The following is a 25220-nucleotide window of genomic DNA, read 5'->3' as shown; positions in this document are numbered from 1 at the left end:
TTCCCTATCATTTGTTGGCACAAGAATTTGCAACTACCCTGCATCATTAAGAAAGAAACGTCTGTATATTGAGCCATCACTAAAACATCACTTTTAAAACATGCCTATAGTATTCTTGGTTTGGATTGCATTTTGTACTGACTCATGTCATGGATCCAAAACTAGCCATGTAGGCTAAGGATCCAGTTGAACTGTCAACCTTATTGTATTACATTGTGCCAAAATAAAGTGGTCCCTTCTTAGTATTGCTGTGAAGCCACACCACACTTCAAAACTGATTGGCAGTGAGAAGCAGCAACAAGTGAATACATACACAACTGTTCTTGGAGGTCTGCTTTGAGCTGACAAGTGTGGCTGGTTGCTTTTATAAAGATTTGAACAATGTTGCATTCAGTTATTTTTGTGGGGTATACACAGAATTTTTTACCCTGACAGTAGAAATACCTGGATCATTGGGGATGCAGGTATTATAAGCATAAGTGGATTATATGCACAAATATATGGTATTGCAACACAACAGCCACAAAAATAAATACATGCACCTTGTCAGTTTTAACTAAAATACGCAAGCATCCAGCCAGAAGCACACCATGCTATCTAGTGATTATTACCTGTACAAGTGGCGAGGTTACGTGTACATTCTGTGGCACTCCAACTGCTACTACAATGTCACAGCAAATCCCGTGCAGCAAATTTCAGCCATGTGCTGGCAAACTTAGTGTGTGCACATCACAGTGTCAGCTACACATATGACCACATATATCCTACATACATACTACACTGGGTACTCTTGATTATGCTTGCACATTTTCGTTAAAACTGACAAGCCAGCACAGTATAGAAGGACTATTTCAGATGTCCAATTTCAATATTCAGGTAAGTAGGGTAAAAGAAGTACAATAAAGCTAGCATCGCAGGCATGATGCATATTACTTTTGGTATGATATCTCTAGAGATATTGTCTAGAGACACTGTTACTGGTCACTGATAGCAGTAGTACTTAATATAGGTCTATAAGAAACTACAAACAAAGAATGTTCCCAATAGTAGTAATGATAAAACATCACGTCCTACCTTTCAAAGTGGCCCTACAAGTTCTCACTAGCTAATTTTATTTTCTTAAACTGCGCATCAATATCAGCACACAAGAATCAGTCAACACGACACTTTACACACACACACACACACACACACACACGAGTGAAGAAGGGAAACTGAGGAGCTCGATCTTTGTTAATCATGATTATATAGAGCCAACAGACAATGAAGCGAAGGAAAGCATCAGGGAAATTAGCTGTGCTTGAAATTGAAATGAAGAAAATAATAAAGAAAAAGAACATAGAAGTGGACAAAAAGATAACTTGTCGCCGGTGGGAGCTGAACCCACAACCTCTGCATTATGCATGTTGCACTACCAATTCTGCTACGGCGACGGCTATCAATCCATCCACTTCATGGTCTCATCACCTGTTGGCTTTGTATATATATAATCATAAGAAGCCAACAAACAAAGACGCTGAGGACAACACAGGGGAAATTACTTTTGCTGACTAATTGAAATAAAGAAATGATAACTTAATGGAATTGAACATGGATGAAAAAACAACTTGCCGCAGCTGGGAAACAATCCCACGTCTTTGCATTACACGTGCGATGCTCTACCAATGCGGTGCCATCTTCCCATCCACTTTCTGGGGTATTTATATGTTACTACTAGAGCTAACCCTGGGAGTGTTAGCCAGCGCCACCACTCACAAGCCTTGGCGGTGGATGTGGAACATCCTTTCTGCCGCAAGTGTCACGAATACGTGATCTTTTTGGGTGAAGGCAACTGGTCAATAATCCCACACGTGCTACCTGAAGGCATTAATGTTGCCAGATTCAAGACCCTCATTATGCAATGAACGAGAAGAAAGGGGGTTAACCGAGGGGCCCGATTTTTATTAATCATATCATAAGAAGCCAACAAACAAAGACACCAAGGACACAGGGGAATTTACTTGTACTGACTAAATGAAATAAAGAAGTTATAAATTAATGGAATTGAAAGTGGATGAAAAAAACTTGCTGCAGGTGGGGAACGATCCCACGTCTTTGCATTACGCATGTGATGCTTTACCAATTGAGCTACCACTGTGCCATCTTCCCATCCACTTTCTGGGGTATTTATATATTACTACTAGAACTAACCCTGGGAGTGTTAGCCAGCGCCACTACTCACACACCTTGGCTCCACTGCTGTGTGGTGTTTTCGTGGTCTCGACCTAAAGCCGACTGACTCCTGTGTATTAGGTTCGCATTTGGTAGGTCACCAATCTGCAATGTTCCTGCATATTGCGTTGCGTTTGAACGCGGCGGTCACGCAAATTTAGCTCTGCAAAGGCAAATTTGCTCTCGTGCGTTGGTAAATATACACGTGCAGTTAAGTCTGTCAAGCTCCACCCGTGGCCCCACCATGAAATGCCAGAAGTCTGCGATCGTCAGTCTAGAATTAGAGTTTCTATCATTTCACTGCAGTCATTCTCACTGCACTACAGCTATGTTATGCGGTAAAGCATATTAAGAGTGGAAAGGGGTTACTGAGACTGAACTAGGGTGGCTAAAACTGGGAGGTGTGAAGAGCTTGGAGCATCTCCCTTGCCAAGAAATGTCGCCTTGCGCAATCCCTCCACTAGGTCAAGATAGGGTGCTCCGGCCTGGGGCTCCGGGGACTGGTCACCAGTCAAGATAAGCAAGAGGCATATGAGCATATGAGTATTTAAGTAAAGAAGACAAGCAAGCGATTCATAGAACCAGTCATGACATTCATAGCTTACCATTCCACATACTTTTGCAAAACTCCCTCATGTTAGCATGCCTAGGTATTGAGGACACACACACATGAGAAAAAAAAAAAAAAAAAAAACAGTCACCATGGTGTTTTGTGTCTCAGTGTAATGCAGGGTACAAATCCTTGACAGAAAAGTGTCCTTTTTCCAGAGCAACTTACGAGTTGTGAGTGAGTTATCCTAAGGGCTGACAGAGCTCTACAGGAGAATTTCGCTGTGCGTGCACAGTAAAGGAGGTTCTACAGCAAAATGAGGCTCAAGAGGAAGGTCTAATGCTACGGTTCTCATGGAGGCAACAGAAGTGGCCGTGGAACATATGCTAACTACACAGAGCAATGCAGCAGCGATGGCCCCTTTGTGTACTATTATATGGCAGGCAATGTGACAAGAAAGCGGGTTCTGCCAACACACTGAATTATGCTGGGATGCCTGCAAAGTGTCAAGGGACAGACAGCGCCACCGTGGAAGTGCCGACTCTGACATATCCAAGGAATGGGATTAGGAAGACTTCTGTCTTCTACAGCCATCAGCGTCACTGTACAAATTAATTCATGCTGTTGAGAGCAAACTACGTATGCTTAGCACAATGTGAATGCATTCAAAGATTGTGAGCAGCCTAAGTACTACAGGCAGCAGTGTGCCACAGATTAGCTGGCAAGTACTGCGCAGGTCTAACCTGATTAGTTGTTAAGATTTTTTTTCTTCTTTTATCGCAAGGATTCATTCCCTTTTAAAGGGGCTCAACCAAGCAGCAATTGAAAAAAAAAAATCAAAAGGGTGAAGCCTTGCATAAATTAAGGCAACATCCAACAAATACTCGTAGATAATTAAACTGTTGCTCATAAAACTAAGTGTTATAAAGCCATGAACCAAAGTTCAGTCTCGATTTCTCTGCAACGCTGAGCATGCATACATACTGGCTTCACGATTGCATGACCTTAGGCACCACTTAAAGGTGTAATGAGAAAAAGAGAATACATCAATGGACGTGATCCTTCACACTAATTAGATAAATGTGACTGCCCAAATAAGGGCCACAACAATTTCTCACACATTAACAAACACCAATTTCAGAGCAATGAAACAACGAAATATTGGCAAAAGATACCACCCTACCACTGGAACGGCCTCAGGCTACTCTCCCCAACTATGTAAATAAATCATATAAAGATTTATATAGATCATTTTGCAAGTGCAACAACTGCAATAAAGAATGCGGCCCCTTCAAGGTATGCTTTATCGAAGAATGGTTGCATTATGACTGGATTATTTTGCTGGTGCGAGGTTCATGCTGATGTTGCACTCGAAGGTTGTCCAGTGCTATAGGTGTACACCGTGAAAGGGCAATATCATTGTTGAATGTTAAAGTAACTTACACCTGCGAAAAGCAAGCAACACGGTGTGCGAGTGCAATGCCACAGACGCTGCGAGCAGCTACTATGCCCTGGTACCCCCAGCAACAGTGCCACTACAACGGGAATGTGCATCCTGGCAAGCTTAATTGGAGCAGCCAATTTTCACATCTCCCAGTTCTAGCCACTCTAACGATACACGGTTCATGTCCCTTAATTATACAAGCATGCATGCGCTGTTTCCTATCAAAGCCGTTTCTGATCACAGTATGAGCAACGGGACGTATAGTAACTGTACTGGCAGGGCCGTTATTCTTTTCTTTTTTTCCACAGTCCCTCGAAAAAATGGGATTCTACCGTGTGTGTGTGCGTGTGTGTGCGCACGTGCGTGTGCGTGTGTGCGTGCGTGAACGAGAAGGAAACTGAGGCGCTCAATTTTTATTAGTCATGTCATAAGAAGGCAACAAATACTGACACCATGAACAGCATAGGGGGAAACTACCTGCAGGTATTCATTGAATTAAAGAAATGATAAATAAATGAAAAATGAAAGCGGAGGAAAATACAACTGGCCACAAGTGGGATACGAACCCACGTCTTTGCATTATGAGTACGATGCTCTTACCGATTTAGCTACCCTGGTGCCATTTTACCATCCACTTGCTGAGGTACTTAAGGTGTGCATATGTGTGTGTCAATAAGAAAAGGAGAAATAGCATGAGTGAAAATGGGTTTTGTCACAGATGTAATTGTGCTGCACCATTCCTTTAGTACAACGCATTTCCTTGGTTCCTCATTTTAAGTGAACTCCCCAGTGCAGTCAGCCCTCAAAGCAGTTAGTGCCCCTTTGGAGCTTTAAAAAGGTGGGAAGCAGAATGTGCTATTGACCAGCCCCCAAGTGACTCACTTGTTTTCTTTTTTTAGACGAGGGGGGAGAGAGAGAGAGAAGAAATGCAGCAGTGCGTCTGCAGATGAGATTTTTTTTGGTCAGAAGACTTTTCAGAGCAGTAAAATTGCAGAATTCTGGAAACTACATTTTTCTCTAGCCTCACCTTAAGCCTTGACTTGTGTATCTCTCGGAGGACGTAGCGCTGACGTGATGGACTGTTAGATTGCTGCACATCTCGAGAGTACAATGAGCCACCACGGGTACTTTTTTCATGACCATTGGGAACGTCGATCCTGTTTTTGTGCAGATGACAAAATGCAAAAACAGGAAGCAGTTTGAATATGCAGGCATGTAATGGTAATTGAAGTATATGTAGGGTCATTCCACACCAACTATCCCAACTGTGGCGTTTGAATAATATCCATTTCTCTCAAAACATTTCAAAAAAGTTTCACATGCATAAGCATTACTCGCACAGTATTTTCTCAAAATATTATGAGCCGGAAACATTTTTGCGCCTGTGAGGCACATTTGAATTTCACGAAATGGTGGAAAACCAGGTGCAAAACAAATATTTGCCAAAAATAGACTGTTTCTTGCATTCTTTCAAACTTTGCATGGCATTGTCTGAACATTCTGCTATCATTACAAAACAGTTTTGCAAAATGCTTTTGTTTTTCAATCCTTTGCATCTAGGTGAAAATGTACAAATTGTAGCACTTTTGAGAAATTTTTCACAAAAAAACAGTCATAGAAGGAAACATGGAATTATTTTTATAGGGCTGTTCCTAACACATCTTATATTCTAAAATGTTATTTTTGCCAATGTGCTGTGCAGAGGCTCTAAAACCACAGCCTGAGTTTAGCAAAAATGCTATTTGGCCTATGTTTAGATGTTGGTAACACACATAGACCCTGTAATGAGTGGAAAACAAAGAATAATGAACACAATTTGTCACACAGAGGGCAGCATATGCTATAGCAAAAAATTGTATCCATGGTGACAGTTCACTTAAAAATAAAGGTATAAGTCAAGCTACAAAGCATGTGTTTTTATTTTCAAGTGGGTAATTAGGAAGATGCACACATTCTCACTTGTATAACACGCAGAAATACAACACACTTCTTGTAATGCTACATTTTTAATAGAACTCCTGCAAACATATGTGTTGCAAGTTCTTGTGATTATATCACATATATATATATATATGCACACACATGACATACGAGCCGAAAAGCAGACTATATGTAAATATATATATATACATATTGCATTAAGAGAAAGAGCCTGGAAATGCACCTGACATTTATATTTATAATTGACAAGGACACACTTTATTATCAATCACATATGGTGAACCATTGGGGACCACAATATTACTTGAATTTAAATTTATCCCATGAAGTTATATAAAATCACAGGATGATTCAGGAACTAAAAGCAATTTGTGCCTGGCAGAAGCCCCTGAACCCGCACAGTAGCAGCAGTACAGTGCATACAAAAAATACATTTTACACAAACAATCTTAATAATTAAACAAAGAATAGTACTTGGTGTATAAGCGTAAAAAAAAAAGAAATCCTGGGGTTTTACGTGCCGAAACCACGATTTGATTATGAGGGTAAGCGTAGTGGGGTACTACGCATTAATTTTGACCATTTGGGGTTGTTCAATGTGCACCTAATGCACGCCACAAGGGCATTTTTTGCATCTCGCCCCCATCAAAATGCGGCTGCCGCAGCCGGGATTTGATCCTGCGATCTCACGCTTAGCAGCGCAACGCCATAGCTGCTAAGCTATCACGGCAGGTTGTTTAAGTCAACAGCACAAATTTATTGCTAGTTAAGGCCATAGTATTCTCGAGGTTATGCACAACAAAGTACAATCAGCATAACAAACTTGAAATATTTACACAAAAACATGGCAGCAGATGTGACCTTACAGAATTATTACCCAATTTCCAAAGAAGCTGTTTCTTTTCAGCAGTTGCAATAAGAGTTTCAGTTTCCTGTAATTATATTGCATACTTTAAAAGTTGCCTGTATATGGCTGCTCCATTTCAAACTTTGCCCACATGTAATGCTTTCAAGCACTTGTTATTAGAAATTTTTAAAAAGCCAGTAACTCATCAACACAAATTTTACATTGCCAGAATATTGACCATAATGTCCTAGCCCTTTTGATAGATTTGATCTTGTTGCATTCACAATGTTCCCAGGGCAGCAGGATAAATTCTGCTTTGTTCGTAAAACATTCATGAAGCTCTGGATCACTTGCATGGGCAATTTACTGCAAATGTCGTGAATTTGGCCTTTCACTTTGAACTTTCCCTTCACATTACCCATAATGCGCCACTTATTTTTGGGAAATAACAAGATGCCAAGTTCACTAAGGACATCGGAGAAACTAACTGCGAATGTATTATGACGCATCAAAATCGACAAAAAAAATAGAGTTTAGTAATTATTTGCAACACTTCTAACTGAAACAGGAGCGTAAAAATCTTGTCACGCAACTTAACATGAATGCCCCACTTCCGTTTACACGAAATATAAACCTGCTGTAACCTACAGTTATGTCTGGACATTAAAAGGAACATCTGATAATGGCCATATCAGACATTCTAAAACTTCATTAGAAAATTTATATTACAAAAGTCATGTTTGATCCAACAGCATTTAACTTTGCACAGAGATTTTTCAGAGCGTTCCAGACAACCATTTTCACAAAATTTATTCTAGGTGTCATTTGTAACTCTGCCAAGGCAATGCGCTAAATTGTGCTTTGCTCAATAGATACTCATCCCTAAAGCATTTGCATATGTAATTTATTGGCAAAGCCCCAATTACCCACCCACTTTGACCATTGCCTACACACCACCCATTTACCTAGTCCTTGCTGTCACCAAGCATAAAGAAGCTGCCTTATTCAATTCACTGAGGACACCAGGCGAACCCAATGTACCATTCACTTGAATGAACAAGGGTTCAGTAATTATTTGTAACACTTCTAAATAAGCCAGAAACATTAAACCTTTGCAACACATTGCACTTATGATGTGCACATTCCTTCCAAGTACAAAGTTTCTGAAACACACAGTTCTCTCGGGAATTTGGGAAATGTAGCTGATAACGGCAGCATGACACCTTGGGACAGTTGTTTAGGAAGATCTTTTTTGATCAACATGCATATAGCACCACCCACAAACTTGGCGTAGCGTTACCATTACATTTGCGAAATCTGACATCGCTTGTAATTATGCCAAGGGCAGTGGTCTAATTTTTACGCCGCTTGTAAAATGCACTAATAACGCTCGGGACCACTTGCACACATAATATATTGCAAAAGACACATTTAACAGACTTATTTGGAATGTTGCCTACATATTACAAATACTGTGCCCTTATTTTCTACAAATATGAACAAGGTGCCTTGTTTAGTTACCCCTGAAAAAACAAACTACGGACCTCATATGATGTACGAAAATAGAAAAAAATGGGGTTTCAGTAATTATTTGAAACACTACTAGTATTTAAGAGAAGGAATGTCAAAGTTTTGCAGTACATTGCACTTCAAATTCTCCCAATTTTCAGAAAATTTGAAGTTTGTATCTTGGGCAGTTATCTTAGGAGTCTGGGAAACATTTTGAATAATGGCAGTATGACACCCTGGAAAGCTTGAATAGGTAACTTTTTACAAGGGCTGTAATGAACCCACACGAATTAAACATTTATGGTTCATCATTCAGAACATGCTTTCTACTTCAACAAAATATAAACACCAATCCTCGCATAGTTTACTGACAAAACCGGGAAAAGCAACTAAATGCCTTGTATAATGTATAACAATTGGGAGAAAGCTGGTATTTAGTAATTATTCTTAAAGCACATAAGTAGCCTACACCAGTTCAAACTTTCAGTATACATCACCCAAAAAGTTGGAACCTGTTCCACAAAATATCAAATCTCTGCTGCTCTTGTTCCTGCCAAGAAACATGTGCTAGTGTAACTCATATAGAAACAGCCTAAAAATTAAATGGACAGATGTCAGAAATGACACAAACCGCTAAAAAAAAAAAAAAATCTGCATTGTAATGGTGTTGTACCTGCACTGCACATTTGACAGGTCACTTTCACCAATACATGTAGGATAACTCGTGATTACACAATGAAATTCGACAGTCAGACCTGTAAGAGGTTTTATTTGTTTTTTGATGGTGATAATAGACAAACTTATAATGCTATGTAGACTATCTCTGGACAGAGATTCAATACTTCCGGTATTTGATAATCCAATGATTTCGTGCCGTAAGGCATGCAATTGTACTATGTGGCTGATTATAATACTTTATTTAGACTCGTCTCACTGTTACATACAGCAAGCCAAGTTCGTATGTACAAATATGTTTACGCAGCCTGAAGAAACTGGGCATGATGCAAGAAGCATAAGCTGAAATTTGTTATGGCAGGAACTGTCCAGTGCCAGCCTTCACCACAATGCAAGTGTGTATGGCACACCCTGCTCGTTGTCTGTTATAGCTTGTTGTGGCTAGGCACGAAAGATGATCCTCAGTGCCCAAGCAGGGGATGTGTAATAAAAAAAAGTATTACTTACATGGCCATTATATTAGGAACAAAATTTGGCTTCAGTGGTTGTTTTGTTGGATTTTCCAGTGTGCAGCTGAAAGTTCCCACTTTCAAGAGTGTGTGTATGTGCGGGGGGGGGGGGGGGGGAGGTGCAAATGGAATACATTGCAATCCTTCATTTTTGAGTGGGGGCAAGTAGTGCCCCCCCCCCCCACTGTAAATGTAAATATGCCTATGCTCGATGGTCAAGTGTTTTATAATTAGTTGCCCATAAGGATCTTCTGAACTTTATGTTATTTACTGCAGTCACTTTTCGGCATATGCATAAATATATGGCATTAGATAATAACAGATCCGATAACATTGTAGATTTTTGAACGAATGGAAGCAAGTGGGGCCGTAACATATCATATGGAGGTGAAAAAATATGACCTATACAGCTCAGCTCAACAGGCCACATGCCATAGAGAGCTCGACATCTTTCTGCAATATTCAAAGAGCCATGACTAGATAAGCTTGATAAGTCTGACTTTTCCAGAAGAGGGTTATAGCGCCGAAAAAACACAACACACAGCAAGCAAGACGGGACAGGCACCTGTCCCGTCTTGCTTGCTGTGTGTTGTGTTTTTTCGGCGCTATAACCCTCTTCTGGAAACATGCACCAACTAGCCCCCCAACAAGTATTACTCAGTTAAGTCTGACTTTGAATGCAGTTAATACAAAGTTAACTTAGGATAACTTCCACTAAATATCTCTACAAAAGTTCAGCAATTAGTGAATTAAAAGAGATTATAATTTAGAAAACTGGAGAACTGAACAAAGATGCAGCCAATGAAGTGCCTTGGTCGGGCACAAAATTGGGCCAGTATAGCGTGCAGCTATTCCAATCTGCTTTTATTCTAAATCTGCCATCAGTCCTCCATGAGAGGTGAAAATAAATCAGGTCCTGTTGATATAGACTACTTGCAACAAGCACCTAGTTCTCTTCTTTCTGCATTCTTTAGGCTCTTGAAGCAATGGCTGTCATGATGGGGAACATCCATTTCCTCCTATTTGGTGATCATCCTTGATCAGCTTCTCTCTATAAGCAAGCTGGCTTAAGTCATGCAGCTTGAACTGATGCTGCAGCGTTCATGTGCTTTCCACAGTACCATATTTTTCCATGTATAACCCGCCAACATGATTAACCACACCTAATTGCAACAGCCTGGAAAGAAAAAGAAAATCTGCATATATATAACCAGTGGAAATAAATGTGTACAACAAAATTAAAATCTTTGCAAGAACAATTTCTATTCACGGATGCATGACTCGTGCATGTCATACCTTCGGCCAGTGGCTCTCGCCCCGCTCTCCCTCAGCGATGCTGATAAAGCTGGATACACGCGGCGGACGTGATCACGAACAAATCAGCCACAACATAAGACGTGAATCAGATCGCTTCACAGCTAGCATACACATGACAGAGGATGACAGCATGGACGGAGCCACCCTCGCATGAGCAACGGCAATGGAACAAATGTGACCGAACTGAAAATCCCAATGATGATTTGACGCTTTGTAATATTGTGAAGCGCTTTGCATGGAACAAGGGAGCACCGTGGGAACATGAGTTTGCCAGTGCTGCATGCACTATTCGCTAATTACTCATTGCAATATGACCCGTAAAAAGGAGAAGAATGGGTGACCATGAAGGAGGGGAGAAGGGAGCTTCAAAACACCGGGATGGGGAGAGAGTGGGGTTCCATAGGAGATAACGAAACTTTGAATGGCGGAGAACCTTGGTGGAGAATCTCTCCGATCGTATAACTTAATGCATTGTCACGTGTGCCGCAGGCTTTCGTCTTCACGTGCTATAGGAGTGTAATGTAGTGTCGAATCTTTCTTAATTTTTTGGGTGGGTTATATGCGTGAGAATACAGTATTTCTAGTAAATAATAAGGACATTCACACACTAAGAGTCTGCTAGTGAAGCTTGTTGAAGTCTAATGAAATCTTGTCTGTTTAGAAAGAATCATGGTGAAAAACAGAGCCGACACTGACCAAGGGTATAAAAATTATTCGAAAATTTTACGTTTCGGCTCCCATGTGGGGGCTGAAAAGAGAGTTTGGGAATATATTTTTTTTACATTGGTCAACATCTGTTTTGTTTTTCTTCATAGCGAGCTTGTGAAGAAATGTCGGTCTGACCAATTGTGTGTGCTTATACGAGTGAAAACTCTAAACCATGTGAAGGTTCTCATATTATGCTGTACATACACTGTGGAAATGCTAATGGACAAAAGCAAGCTGCTGAGAGAAAAAATGAAGTTGCACACAATATTAGTGAGACATAATATCACAACAATGCACACGCCTGAGCATGTGCAGATTTTTGAGTCAATGTTAAAGCGGTGTAGTTGTTGAAGCGGAAAATTAGACAGCCCGACAGACACTTATGTCTTCGCTGCAGCTGTCATTAAAAAAATTACGTAATAACGAAAGTGCACATTTTGCATTACTTGATTTGGGAAGTGTGAGAAGCTCAGGAGGTGAATTTAAAAGATATTTCCTGTCAAAGTTCTTAACTTTTGAGATTCCTCAATGTGCCGCACATTGCCAAATCTGACCAGAAGTAACAGTGCAATCTTCAGCTTATACGGTGCATGGTGTTGCTCGTAGAAGATTTCCGATATCAATGATTAGCAATGTGTCGAAAAGCTGTAGATCGAATTGATAGATTTTCTATGGCCTGGTAAGGAAAGAGTTAAGACTGCCAATCTCAACAAAATGGCTACGAACAAAGCTACTATCTCTTAAAAAAACCCAAACTTGTCCCGAATTACTGTTTGCTTCAATAATAAATAAATAAATAAATAGAAAAATAAAACAAGGGCTATTATAGGGGATACATATCAAAGCACAATCTCCCTGAATTACCCATGAAAGGTTTCCACATTTGTAGAATCAAGCTTATATTTTGGCAATTTTTTAGTTTGAGTACCATGTCTTACTTTTTTCTTTTTTGTGAAATTGAAATGGTGCAAAGGCAGACAAAAATTTTACTCGCAAGAAATATTTTGGGAATGCATTACTCGAACTGTAGTATAATAAGCCACAATGTTTAAGATAGAAATTGGAGAAAGTCTATTCAGAGCTGGTGCGTTTGGCATGAAATGACTGACCCTCTATATTTGCAGGATAAACTCCCATACTTCACATAACTTTTGAGCCTTTCAGAGAGGCCAATACCCAGATAGCCACAAACATCCAACAGATGTACCGGATTGATCCAAACATCCAAAAAAAGATGGGATGTCCTATGGACATCCTTTGCATGCACATGCATCTAAGGGACGTACAATGGCATCAAAGTTTCTGATGTCCAATGAACATCCATTTAGTTGGTTCATCAGACGTACAGCATACAAAATTTGGATGTCCATGGAACATCCATAAAGTTTGTACTTTAGACGTGCATTGTAGGCCCCCCAAAGCTTTCGCATTGTCTTTGCAGGCTTCTATGATTTTGACGTGGATGATGCTGGGCAGTTGGAGCCTGTAGTTTGGTGCAACAATCGCGCGGTATCATCAGTGATCATGTAATGAATGTCCATAGACGTCCCCCCCTTTTTTGCAATTAATGACTTCTTTATTTCCAACTTTGGAAAAGCAATTGAAAAAACAAGGGACAGTATGCTTGGGAATGAACTGATATATATAGTAGAAAAAACTGCATGAAAATTATATCAAGGCACTCTACTTTTGTTGAGCACCACCAAACTTCTTTAAACTGTGACACTCTTCCCGTGTGGAAGTGATTGCATGGCCTTCGACACTTGAAACTCCACCTCGGAGGCCATAAGTGTCGAAAGCATGCGCGAAAGAAAGGAGCCAGAAGCGCGTCACAAATATTGCACTAAATGAAAAAGGGTGTTTAAAGACATCAGAAAAGTTAAATGATTTAAAGAGATTTTACGCAGCATTATTGTCCAATTATCAATTATTCTCACAGTCGCATGTCTGTCATATGTCACGATAAGTGCACCCATCAAGCAAGCGTATGCGGGCATATGCCAGCTAGTTGTGTTTCGGTAGAGTTGCCGAGTAGAGTCGCTGAGCTGTACTCTAGTGCTCCCCGAAAAGTTGCAGAAGATAGCAAGATAGCGCCAGCCTTTCCGTTCTCACAACAAACCACTCTTAGGTTATAATGCTGATGCTGTGACACTTCATTTCTTATTCTCGCCATGTCTGCAGTGGTGTCCGGTCGTCAGTAGGCACATGTTTTTCAAGGTATGTCGGCAGTTTGTTTTTGTTTTCTTCTCTTTTATGCCATTAATGATTGTTTAGCATGGGCTGAAGAGCTGATACACAACACAATGCACAACAGTTTCGGCAGTACCCTTCAAGGGATGGCGGCATTTCTTGTCGGAATAGCATTAAATTGAGCCAATTTGTGCATGGCTAAGACCAGTTTGCAACAGCTGAACTGCCACCCGAAACAAACGGCAATAGACAAGCGATGTTCTTGTCTGTCTCCCTTTGTCACGTGTTTCAGTTCAGCTTCTCATACTCGTCTTGCTCTTTTTTTGTACTGCGCTTCTTGCGATCTGCAGGTTTGGTACACAACGGCACAATGGTTTCAGTGGTTCTAGCACATGTTTTCAATAGTGGTGCTCGATGTTGTGAGTTAGTCACCATTCATGCATTGTTTTTGTTCTGTCTGCTGGTGGAGGTCTTTTGTAATAAGGGTTGTCTGTAGAGCTAAGTGATCTTTTGCGTACTTTGTTGCACATCTGTACGTTTACAAAGCTCCTGTGTATAGTGTGCAGTATTACGTACTTGTATCATTTGTAGGCACAAGGCATGAACTTTCACGTGTTATTGAACAGTCAATATTTTTGCACATTATATAAAGCTTTGCTGTGCTCTACTGCTTGCAAAGATAAATTTCATTCAGTGGCACTATTTAACCAGATGCCTCATATCTGTTTCTATGATAAAGGAGATGCTATAGTTGTAGATTTCTACTCTAGGATTTTAACCTAATGACTGAATTTAGAGAAGCTGAAAACTGGTTACATTAAGAGTCTTAAGCTACTTTGTATGTCTTACTCCCCCAATTAAGAAATGTGCCTTAACTACAAGCCCATGCTTGATTTGGTCAAGATAAAGCCTGATGAGAACGCGCCCAAGGAAAGGCAATGAGTGTCTTGGACACTTTCACGCATGTCGTAACAGTGACAGAGTCAAGCATGGGCTTCAAGTAAGGGTGAATAGTATCTAATTGCAGGGTAAGTAATAAGCGATGTGTTTGCATAGTTGTAAAGATTCTATACTTTTTCATGTTTAGGATGCTCAAGGCAGCCAGAAAGAAAGTGGTCTTCCAAGTACGATTTGCCCTACAGCCTCGCATAGCATCGTAACGTGTGCCTTTAGGAGTGCTGACAAATTTTCTTCCTCTTTTGAAACTGGTAGTGGTCTAACTTCTAATCACGGTAATAACTACAAGGCTAAAAAACCTATCTTCAGCGTAGAAAAATAATGTTCCCTTTGGAATGGCAACCTTAAAGTGAGCACTCATTGGCAACATGTTTCTTTGGTAGTACTGCTGCGGGGGCCAATGCAATTAACCACTGTTGCTATGTTGAGGCCAGTGTATGAACACCAACCAGATAACGCTACGGAGATGCAGATGTAGCAGCTAATCTCCAGCATCGGCTGAATCAATGCTTTGGCCTTTCGTGGCACCTGATTGCATTATAAGTAGTGCTGCATGTTTTCAAAACTGTGACAAATGTAGAATCCTGTTACCTGGTGTCAGGCTGAGTGTAGGAAAGCATTGAGACGGCTTAAAAGGAAAGGGCTGATTTTATACTGCTACAAGTGGCTCAGCACTCTTAGCAGCATGGTATGGCCTGGTGCCACTGCCCTTGGTTGACTAGTACATGCCAAGTGTGCTGTGGTACCAGATAACCACTAAATGCAATTACATTGACATTCCTTATGATCCATGAATCTACACCACTTGCATGGAAATATGATATAGTGATTCTACTCGAATAATTTATAGAGCATACCATGGTTGTACTTGGACTGCATGCTTGCTTAATCGAGGAAAATGAGGCAAAAATTAAGATACTTCCTCGTTATAACAGTCTTCATTTCTAAGAGAGAACAGTATGTTGAAAAAAATTTTTTATGCAGCAGCTGTGTTCCAAATATTCCTCCTTTATGGAGAGGCTAATTTGACACCCTTTTGCTGCAGGGGGTAGCCTGCTTCTCTTATATAATTTATCATTGTGCTAACATATTGATGGTTTTCAGATTGTTTTTCCTAAAAGATATATTGCTGCTTGGGCCTTCAGCTGTTGCCTACCTTTACGTTTCACTATGTTGTTTCCATTCTTTCTTCTTTCTTTTTCTGAATACAAGGTTAGACAAATAGTGATTTGATGTTTCCATATGTGAATTCTGCTTTCGTTTTTGTTTATAAGAATTAAGTCTCATAATGTGCCCTCTGTGTTTTATTTTACTGGAGAGAATGCAGCTAACACTGCGCTGTTGCTCACCTAAGAAATCATTTTTTTATGAAAGAAGCGTTTCTTTTCAAGCATTGGTTTTACTGTCGTATTTTATTTATCCTTTAGTATGTTTATGCTTAGCTGTTATGCAAAAGTGATATTTCTGTATTGGTTCGTGTGTTCAGTGCTCATTGTGCCTTTCAGGAACCAAGAGATGGCATTATGTTGTATTTTTAGTGTTCACTTTATTTTAATGAGACAGCTGCAGCCTGCCATTGTATTTCACTGCAAATATTTGTACATCATTACGTACTTGTCAAACGGTTGATACCAATAAGAGGTTTCACAATAAAAAGGCTGGTGGCGACAACTTGAGTTTCTATTCGTTTAGTAATAGTGGCACTTTGATTTGTTGTCCCAAACAATCCAGGACTGTCTGAGAAGCTGCGCAAGCCAATAATCATTGGCTGTAATAGCATCTCAAGCAGTCTGGGGCAGTTCGGGACAACAAATTAAAGAGGCCCAGTGCATGCATGCATGCATGACAAATAAAATAAACAGCCAAAAATAGTACAATGGATGTTCTAGGATGTAAGTGTGGTTAATATGGATATCGATTTGATATAGTAAATATCTATTGGATGCTGTGGATATCTATTACATACAATAAATATATCGACCGGATCTTGTGGACATCTATTATATGTTGCATATATCCAGCCCTGACATCCCCAAAACGTACGACTTACGTGTGCTGGATGCATTTGCGATGATCCATAGTACATCCATGTAACGTTTTCTGAATAAACCTGGATATCTAAGGAACGTACTGAATGTCCAAGGTGTACCATATTATGCACATCTAATGGATATATCTGGCTATCTGGGATACTATTACCAGTCATCACTTTAAACCTCTTGTGTATTTTTTGTGCACGTATGTGCGTACGCTTGCTCAGCCCTTTCTAGGTGCATAAATTGCCATGTCCTCTTACCTTTTTATTTTCTCGCTACCAAACGCCACGAGTTGCTTCTGCAAACTGGATATAATACACTATCTTTTCTGCATTGAACACGTTTTTGGGCTTTCCCCAAAGCCAAGTTTTACAGGATGCCCATATAATCTAAGTGGGCCGCAGCACTTACGGTAACAAGTAAACAGCAGCTTACACACTATATCTCAAGAAAATATAAACCAATAAACAGGAACAATGAAAATCTTAAACCTTGCAATGAAAAGCAGCAAGGTCCTGAAACGCTTTAAGTTATTATTCCAAAATGTATGACGCACACAAAATTATTGAGCAGTCAAAGCCACTGTTTAATAAGAAATTATGCCCCACATAAATAATAATAATTTAAACATCACAGATACAGAAATCACTACAACATGACTACGTACTTTACACTTGTTCTTCCAGCGCTGTCAACAGCATCACTTTTTTGAGCTGCTGAAGCTTTCTGCTGCACGGGTGAAACCTGGTTGACCTGTAAAACCAACATTAAATAGTCATGCAGGTAATCACCGAAATAATTCTTTGCCTATAATACACACAAGAACTATACACAAAATCTAAATGGAATGCCTGTGCAGCAAATGTTTACACCCCATATGAGAATTATAGTTAAAGTCCTCATGCGAGCCATAGGCTATGTGCTAAGGGCAGTGGCGTAGCAACAGGGGGGGCCGGGGGGCCGTGGGCCCCGGGTGCAAAGGGCCAGAAGGGGGGGGGGGGAGGGGTGCCATATACGTCTGAAGACACTCGGAAATTGTCGATATCCTCGCCTTCCTCGACTACAGCCGGGGGTGGGGGTGACAGAAGACCTATGGGCCCCGGGTGCCAGACGACCTAGCTATGCCACTGGCTAAGGGTTTAGATGAGTGTTTACATATACAGGGTCATCTATTTCGATGAAAACAGACTATCAAAAATCTCCTGTAGAAGATATCGCAATTCTGTCACATCGGCAGATTGCTTGAAGGTGGACATTAATTGCAAAACAAATTGCAGAGTTTTGTTAGCTATATTAAGTTTTTTATTATTTTGGCTAAAATTGACCTTATCTTGTTTTTTATGGCTTATTTTCAAACTTCACCCTATCGAAAATTCTTCTAAAGCTTTTTCAATCAATTTGCTTCATGTTTTATGCACCGAAACGATGCACCACCATAGAGTCAAGTCAATGTCGTCTGCGCTTTCCGAATCATCACTTTTGGTAGCAGAAGCTAGAAGAAGACTATCATAATTGTCTTCGCTGAAGAACAAAACTTCAGCGCATCGCTCACACTCTCACTTTCACTATCAGAGTCAAGCAGCAGTTTTCTCTTGCCTGACTCATGCACAAGCTGTCAGCGATAGACGGCATCGTTCCAAACATGTCAAAGGACGTAAAAAGTGTGCGATTCCAAAAATGCGGTCTTTGAGCGCTGACAAACTGCTGCCATCTATATATGCAGTATAAAACAATGACCGCAATAATTGCACCCCTACAGCACTGACAAAATGGCTGCCATCTATGTTATAGAACATGGAGACTGAATCAACAAGGCATTTGAGATGCTCAAAAAGTGATTGCATCTATGTAGTATAATAAAGAAAGTGAAATTACTGTGAATTTCAAACATTGGCCCTGTAGCCACCAATGCAGTAGAACAAAAACAAAGTGGACCTGCCGAATTTGTCCAAATCACTTTGAAAACGGGATTACTGTTGTTGATGAGCTGAGCTCGTCCAAAGCAAAATTAACCAGGATCGCGTTGACGAGCTGAGCTTGTCCAAAGCACTTAATGGGTGAGGAATAGTTTGCTAATTAAGATTGTAATTATTAACTTCAATGCACATGTCCCAAATGCTGAATTAAAGCTAAGCACTAATATAGTAGAAATCCTTTGCTTAGCATCAATCTCAATAAATACATCCTCTAACTCTGTAGCAAAATGCATTGATGTTTCAGTTAACAGTTACCAGCACTCTGTAAAATAGAGTGCTGACATGACTTGACTTGAAAATGATGATTCTTTAGACAAGCCTGACATTATCAGTCAGCTGAGACTCAACGGATTTGCAGTTGAAACAAAATATTTTTTAGTGCATACCATTATTTCCCACTTGAGAAACATATCCCCTTCAGGTGCCCATTAATTCTGTCTATAGAATATTTAGCTTCACCACATTTCTTTTATTTTCAGTATCATTCAAGAGATACTGCCACAGAATTGATTAAGAATTTACAATTCTTCTGCGATTTTTGTCACTTCTCAAGTTTACAGAAACTGGATTCTATGCGAGAAATTTCTACATGGACATCAAATATGAGAACAATTATTTCATGTCTAGCATACTGGGAAAGCACACAGCAGCTTGAAAAACATTTCTGACGTAAAACATTGTGAAAAACAATGAAAGTAGTGAACCAGCTACATGACATACTGACACTTGAGAGGAAACACCAAGCCATCTACTTTCAAACTCATTTTACTAAAACACTTACAGCACACGTCCAGTCAGAAATGTTTCGAGATACATCTCACAAATATAGTTGTTTCCATAAGAGACTGTGTAGTGCAATGCGAAGCGGGACAAAGGACACAGAAAAACGAGGACAAGCGCTTTTCTGTGTCCCTTGTCATGCTTTGCGCTGCGCCACACAGTCTTGTGGAAAACCTACTAGCCCAAACCATCACCCTTCTAAGCTCCATAAGAGCTTTCGCTTTTGAGGCACTATTTTGCTGTACACACTTCTGAAACTGCACCTGAAGGTGTGGGATATGCTACAGTTTAGGCAACCGTAAAAATTTGTTTTACTGATGCTTCACCTCAATAATTTTGTGCCGCCCTCAATTTCAATGGACTAAGATTTATTTAATCTATTACCATAAGGAAAAGTGACGATGTAGATGTGAAGTTTGATCTGTAATTACAAATGATATCACTCAAAGTGAACCACAGAAATAGGACACTGCTGTGGTTTTTCGTTAACCCAGATTATGCACACGAAATCTGCGTTCTGTACTTTACACTACATAATAAGCTTACCTTGTGCTTGCACCACTTCAAGAAGAAGTTCCTTTTTTCTGCTTGCGTGCCTCCGTGGAATGATGCATTACGCTTGAGAACAATATAATCATAGGTTGATAGCCCTTTGAATGCTGCAACAAGCCACGAAAAATAAGTTCAAGCACATTCCATAAAGCCTTCTTCCAACAATGCTCGTTGATAACATTTGAATTATATGTATACACATGCAAGAATAAAGAAACAATAAGAAACAAATGAAAACACCTACCTAGAGTACTCATTTCAGTCCCATAAGCATAAAGGATTACCTTATTTAGTGGTAATCACTATAATTTGAGAGGATTGTTACGATCGACCTGTCAGGTGTGAGAAGCATTTAAATGGGCTTCCCCACGTCAACATAATTGCCCTCTTTTCTGAAACGGCGTCATCCTTTTGCTCGAGCTGACACAAAAGATGAACGAAGGGAAAGACAGGCCACAAGGTCCAGAAAACGCCACCCCATTCTCCACGAGCTGACACAAAAGGATAGAAGAAGAAAGATAAACCGAAGGTCAAGACGACGTCACCCTTTTCCTCGAGCTGACACCAAGTATGGGCAAAGGGAAATACAGGTTTCGGAAGAAGACTGCGAGACCACAGGACCACCAGAGGTTATTTAAGGCTGTGCTGGCTCCCGTGTTAATAAGAATTGCTCGAGACTCAGATGAGAGGCACATCCATGTACCAATGAAGTGAATACAATCTTTTCAACTTTTTTTTCATCACAATGCCCGGCTTCGTCGTCGTTTCCCGATTCTTGTGGTAAAGACCCACCCTACCCGTTCGAGATTAGATCAAGATCTCAAAATATTTCACATAGAAGAAAAACATTCAGAATTAACACACAAAGTGAAGTCCACTTTGAGTAGTACTGCTCACAATGATGGGATAATCTACTACTACAGTGTATAGACAATTTCTAATGGATTGAAGTTAGACATGTCAAAGTGGAAAAAAGTGTATGTGTGGGAAGCCGGTCTCACATGGCAGAGGTGTATGAAGTGTGTGTGCGTATGTGTGTGTGCACGCACGTGCAAGCCTAGGCGCACACGCACACAGACACACACAAACCTAGGCGCGCGTGCCTAGGTTTCTGCCGGCAACAAGTCATCTTTTCGTCCACTTTCATTCATCTTTTCGTCCACTTTCATTTCCTTTTTCTTTATTATTTTCTACATTTCAATTTTAACAACAGCTAATTTCCCTCATGCTTTCCTTGGCTTCATTGTCTGTTGGCTTTATATGGTCATGATTAGCCAAATCAAGCCCCTCGGTTCCCCTTCTCATTTATTCACAGCGAGGGTCTCGAACCTGGCAGCCTTGGTGTCATTAGGTAGAATACGAAGGTTTATTAGTCACGTGCCTGCTCTCCTTCTCCTTAAGTTCATGTGTGACGTGATGCCACTGGGCAAAAAAAGGATGCTCCACATTTGCCCACCATGGCTCCGAGTGACACTGGCTAACACTCCTAGGGCTAGCTCTAGTAAACATACATACCCAAGGATTGACAGCAGTTGCTGTAGCACAATTGGTAGTGCAATGCACGCGTAATGCGGAGGTTATGGGTTCAGCTCCCACTGGCGACAAGTCATCTTTTCATCCACTTTCATTTCCTTTTTCTTTATTATTTTCTACATTTCAATTTTAACAACAGCTATTTTCCCTCATGCTTTCCTTGGCTTCATTGTCTTGGCTTTATATAGACATGATTAGCAAAATTGAGCCCCTCAGTTCCCCTTCTTCTCATATGTATATATAGTGCGACTAACGGTGGCCTGCTCCTGACCACCATCAGGGACTTTAAAGAGATGTAATGTAATGCCCTCCCCACAATGCATTTCTCTTGCATTTACCACTAAATCGCCACTGATATTTTTTGTTTACTTATATACAATTACGCTGCAATCTTAATACAAGACTAACGTGGGAATCAATTACAGTGAATGAATAGAAAAAATCTACAACCTGAAAAATCTCTATGCAGATAAATGCAAACACAGAAATAATATCAATTTTGTTGTTCTGCAATCAGATACAAAAGAGAGAAAGAAATGAAGACAAAGATAATAAGGTAGAAAAGACCTGACATTATATTTATAGTTCTCACAGGGGTGCTGCAATCATGTGCAAGTGGCATCATCTAGTGTCTGGCTGGTCCTGGCTCCCATCAGCAGCGTTTGACTGTGTGAAAACAGCTGCCACTCATTTCTGCATCTTTTTCATACTTTTTTGCTTCACTGCAGGTTGTTACCAAAAACAAAAGGGATCCTGCAACAACTTTCATGAAAGGCATAGAATGCGCCTTGTAATAAAGGGCATCATCTCACAAATCTTTTCCAACAAAAGATTTTTTTAGTGCACTTCAGTAAGTGGAGTTATCAGCAATCAAAAGCTGCCTCTGCCATGCTCTAGCTGCTTCCACCTCCATTTCGTCATTCCAACTGCCCTCAGAGCTGTGCCAGTGTGCTCATGCAGCTCAATGTTTTGGTGTTGGCATGGTCTATGGTGACACTAACACAGTGCTCATCTCGGCAACCAGCTACTGCCTCATGTGATCAGATTTCGGTTTCTGCTTCTGCTGGAGCTCATGGAACATAAAACTTCTTAAAGGTATCTACAAACGGTTAAAGACAGCTAAGAAATTCTTCGTCTACATAAGACTAATAAATGATGCCGACGAAGTGCTGCTTTCAAGCTTTAAATATGAGTGCTCATTGAAAAGAAGTTATTTGGGATACCTTCATGACAACACAATCCTGCAAGTCTTCAGAATACTAGCTGCTGTGTAAAACAGTGCGGTTGAAGCAATGCTTCTTTTTTAATGGGTGTCTGAATATAAAGTACTTTTATATCACTGGCAAAGACACATGATTATTCATGTGGGCATACTGTAGCTCGTCACTTGTGAAGACAGTCTATAAAGTCAACCTGTATGCAGTGACATGGTTATAACTAGGAGTGTGTGAATACTTGAAATTTTGAGAATTCCCAATTATATTTCAAATAGAAATGAATATTCTAAAAATTTTAGGGAACAACAGCACTTAATAGCATCTACAGGGAGTAGGATAGATGCATATGGAGACTGATTTAGTTTCTGCTGCAGGAGAATTGCATCAGCTGTACAGAGGCACCAGTTAATGAGCAAACATGTGTAGAGCAGCTAATTATTGCACAATATTTCCTCGTCATACAATAAGGGCGCCTCGCTTTAGTCTGCCCAAGAATTAGCTGTTTCGATCCAGGCAGAGCAATTTTGTTAAGCCAGTCTCACCTTGTTTCATTATCCATTTTTTTAAACCAATGTGTAGTGCTGCAGTGCTTAACCCCTTCAATGAACACAACACTATATGCGCACTGTTTTCTTACAGTCACTATTATGGTGCATCAGGTGCAATCACCTTTCATTTCTCAAATAACCAAACATCCTGTTTTGAACAGCATCACATGTAGTACAGGAAGCATAAGTGAACATATTAGCAAATATCTCTAAAGATTCCACAGCTACCTTAATTCTTCACAGGAAAAGTAGAAAAATACCTATCAGGAAAGGAATAAGGCAAGAAGACACAATCTCTCCAATGCTATTCACTGCATGCTCAGAAGACGCATTCAACCTGCGAGAATGGGACAGATTATCAACAGTGAATATCTGAGCAACTTGCAGTTTGTAGATGACATTTATTCTGTTCAACAACACTGGATATGACTTGAAACACATGATTCAGTTCCTTAGCTGACAACGTGTAAGAGTAGAATTACACGATTGATATGCAGAAGACCAAGGTAATGTTGAACAGCCTGGAACTATAATTCGTGATTGACAGTCGGCTTTTAGATTCAGTGCGAGAGTATGTTTATATAGACCATCTACACAAAGGGGATCCTGAACACGAGAAGAAATTTACAGAAGAATAAAAATGGGTCGGAGCGCATATGGCACGCATTACAAAGTCATGACGAGCAGCTTACCGCTATCCTTGAAAAGAACAGTGCATTATCATTGCATTCTATCAATGCTAACACATGGGACAGAAACTTGGAGGTTAATTAAAAGCTTCATAATAAATTAAGGACTGTACAATGAGCTATGGAACGAAAAAGGATAGGTGGAACTTTAAGAAATAAGAAGACAGCAAAGTGGATTGGAGAGGAAATGGGGGTAGCCAATATTCTATTTGACATTAAGAGGAAGAAATGGAGTTGGGTAGGCCATGTGATGCATAGGGCAGATAACTTGCGGTCTGATGGAGTTACAGAAAGGGTGCCAAGAGGAGGGAAGTGCAGTCAAGAACGGCAGAGAACTAGGTGCCGTGATGAAATGAGGAAATTTGCACAAGACAGGGGCAATTAGAAATCGCTGGTAGAGGCCCTCATACTGTAGTGGCCATAAGTAGGCTTATGATAATTTTGTTAACATGAATATAAACAGACTGCAGTGTATTTATTGCTTGATTCACAGCATAAAAAAGAAAATCTTGCTTTTCCCTCTATGGGACTGATACACAGAATGCTTACACAAATGCCTTGACACAGATACACAAATGTTTCAACTACATAGTGCAAAAAGTAGAAATGTGTGCAGGCAACTTCAATGCATCAGTACTGATAAGAAGCACTGCAATGTGGGTGAAGACAAAGAAAAGCATACTGTACAGTGATAGCCAGGCAAGAAAAGCTGACAATACACTGGCTCTCTGATTATTCTTCAAACCCATCACTCCAAGACACAGCCTCTGGCAGAAAACTTTAGAAAACTTCCCCAAACTACCCTCTTTTCAGACAATTCTCATAGCATGAAATGAGTCAATTTCACTAATTATGCTCAAAATTGCATTTGTACATGTTGTGCAACTGAGAGAGTACTGTTTTTGCTAACACTGAACGGACAGACTGACTTTTCAGACACTTTTGCAGTCCCCGAGAGGCCCGAAAAATAAGTCGGCTGATGTATATACCAAGTGATTTTAAGTGCTGTGTCATGGGAAGGCTCTTTTCCT

General features: G+C 40.3%; 1 protein-coding gene across 3 annotated transcripts in view; it reads right to left on the bottom strand.

Moving 5' to 3' along the window:
- LOC135912075 (palmitoyltransferase ZDHHC11-like) overlaps positions 1-25220 on the bottom strand; it is a 70522-nt gene that overhangs the window by 11265 nt on the left and 34037 nt on the right. For all 3 annotated transcript variants that reach the window (XM_065444459.1, XM_065444458.1, XM_065444461.2), the window contains 3 exons: positions 20197-20309; positions 17562-17647; positions 5233-5362 (listed from right to left, as the gene is read on the bottom strand). In XM_065444459.1, coding sequence (XP_065300531.1) covers positions 5233-5362; positions 17562-17647; positions 20197-20309 — 329 coding nt within the window. The remainder of the gene's footprint in view (positions 1-5232; positions 5363-17561; positions 17648-20196; positions 20310-25220) is intronic.

Source organism: Dermacentor albipictus, chromosome 1 (genome assembly GCF_038994185.2).
Source record: "Dermacentor albipictus isolate Rhodes 1998 colony chromosome 1, USDA_Dalb.pri_finalv2, whole genome shotgun sequence".
NCBI lineage: Eukaryota > Metazoa > Arthropoda > Arachnida > Ixodida > Ixodidae > Dermacentor > Dermacentor albipictus.
Note: the sequence above shows the minus strand (reverse complement) of the source record. Positions and strands in the feature narration are given on the sequence as shown.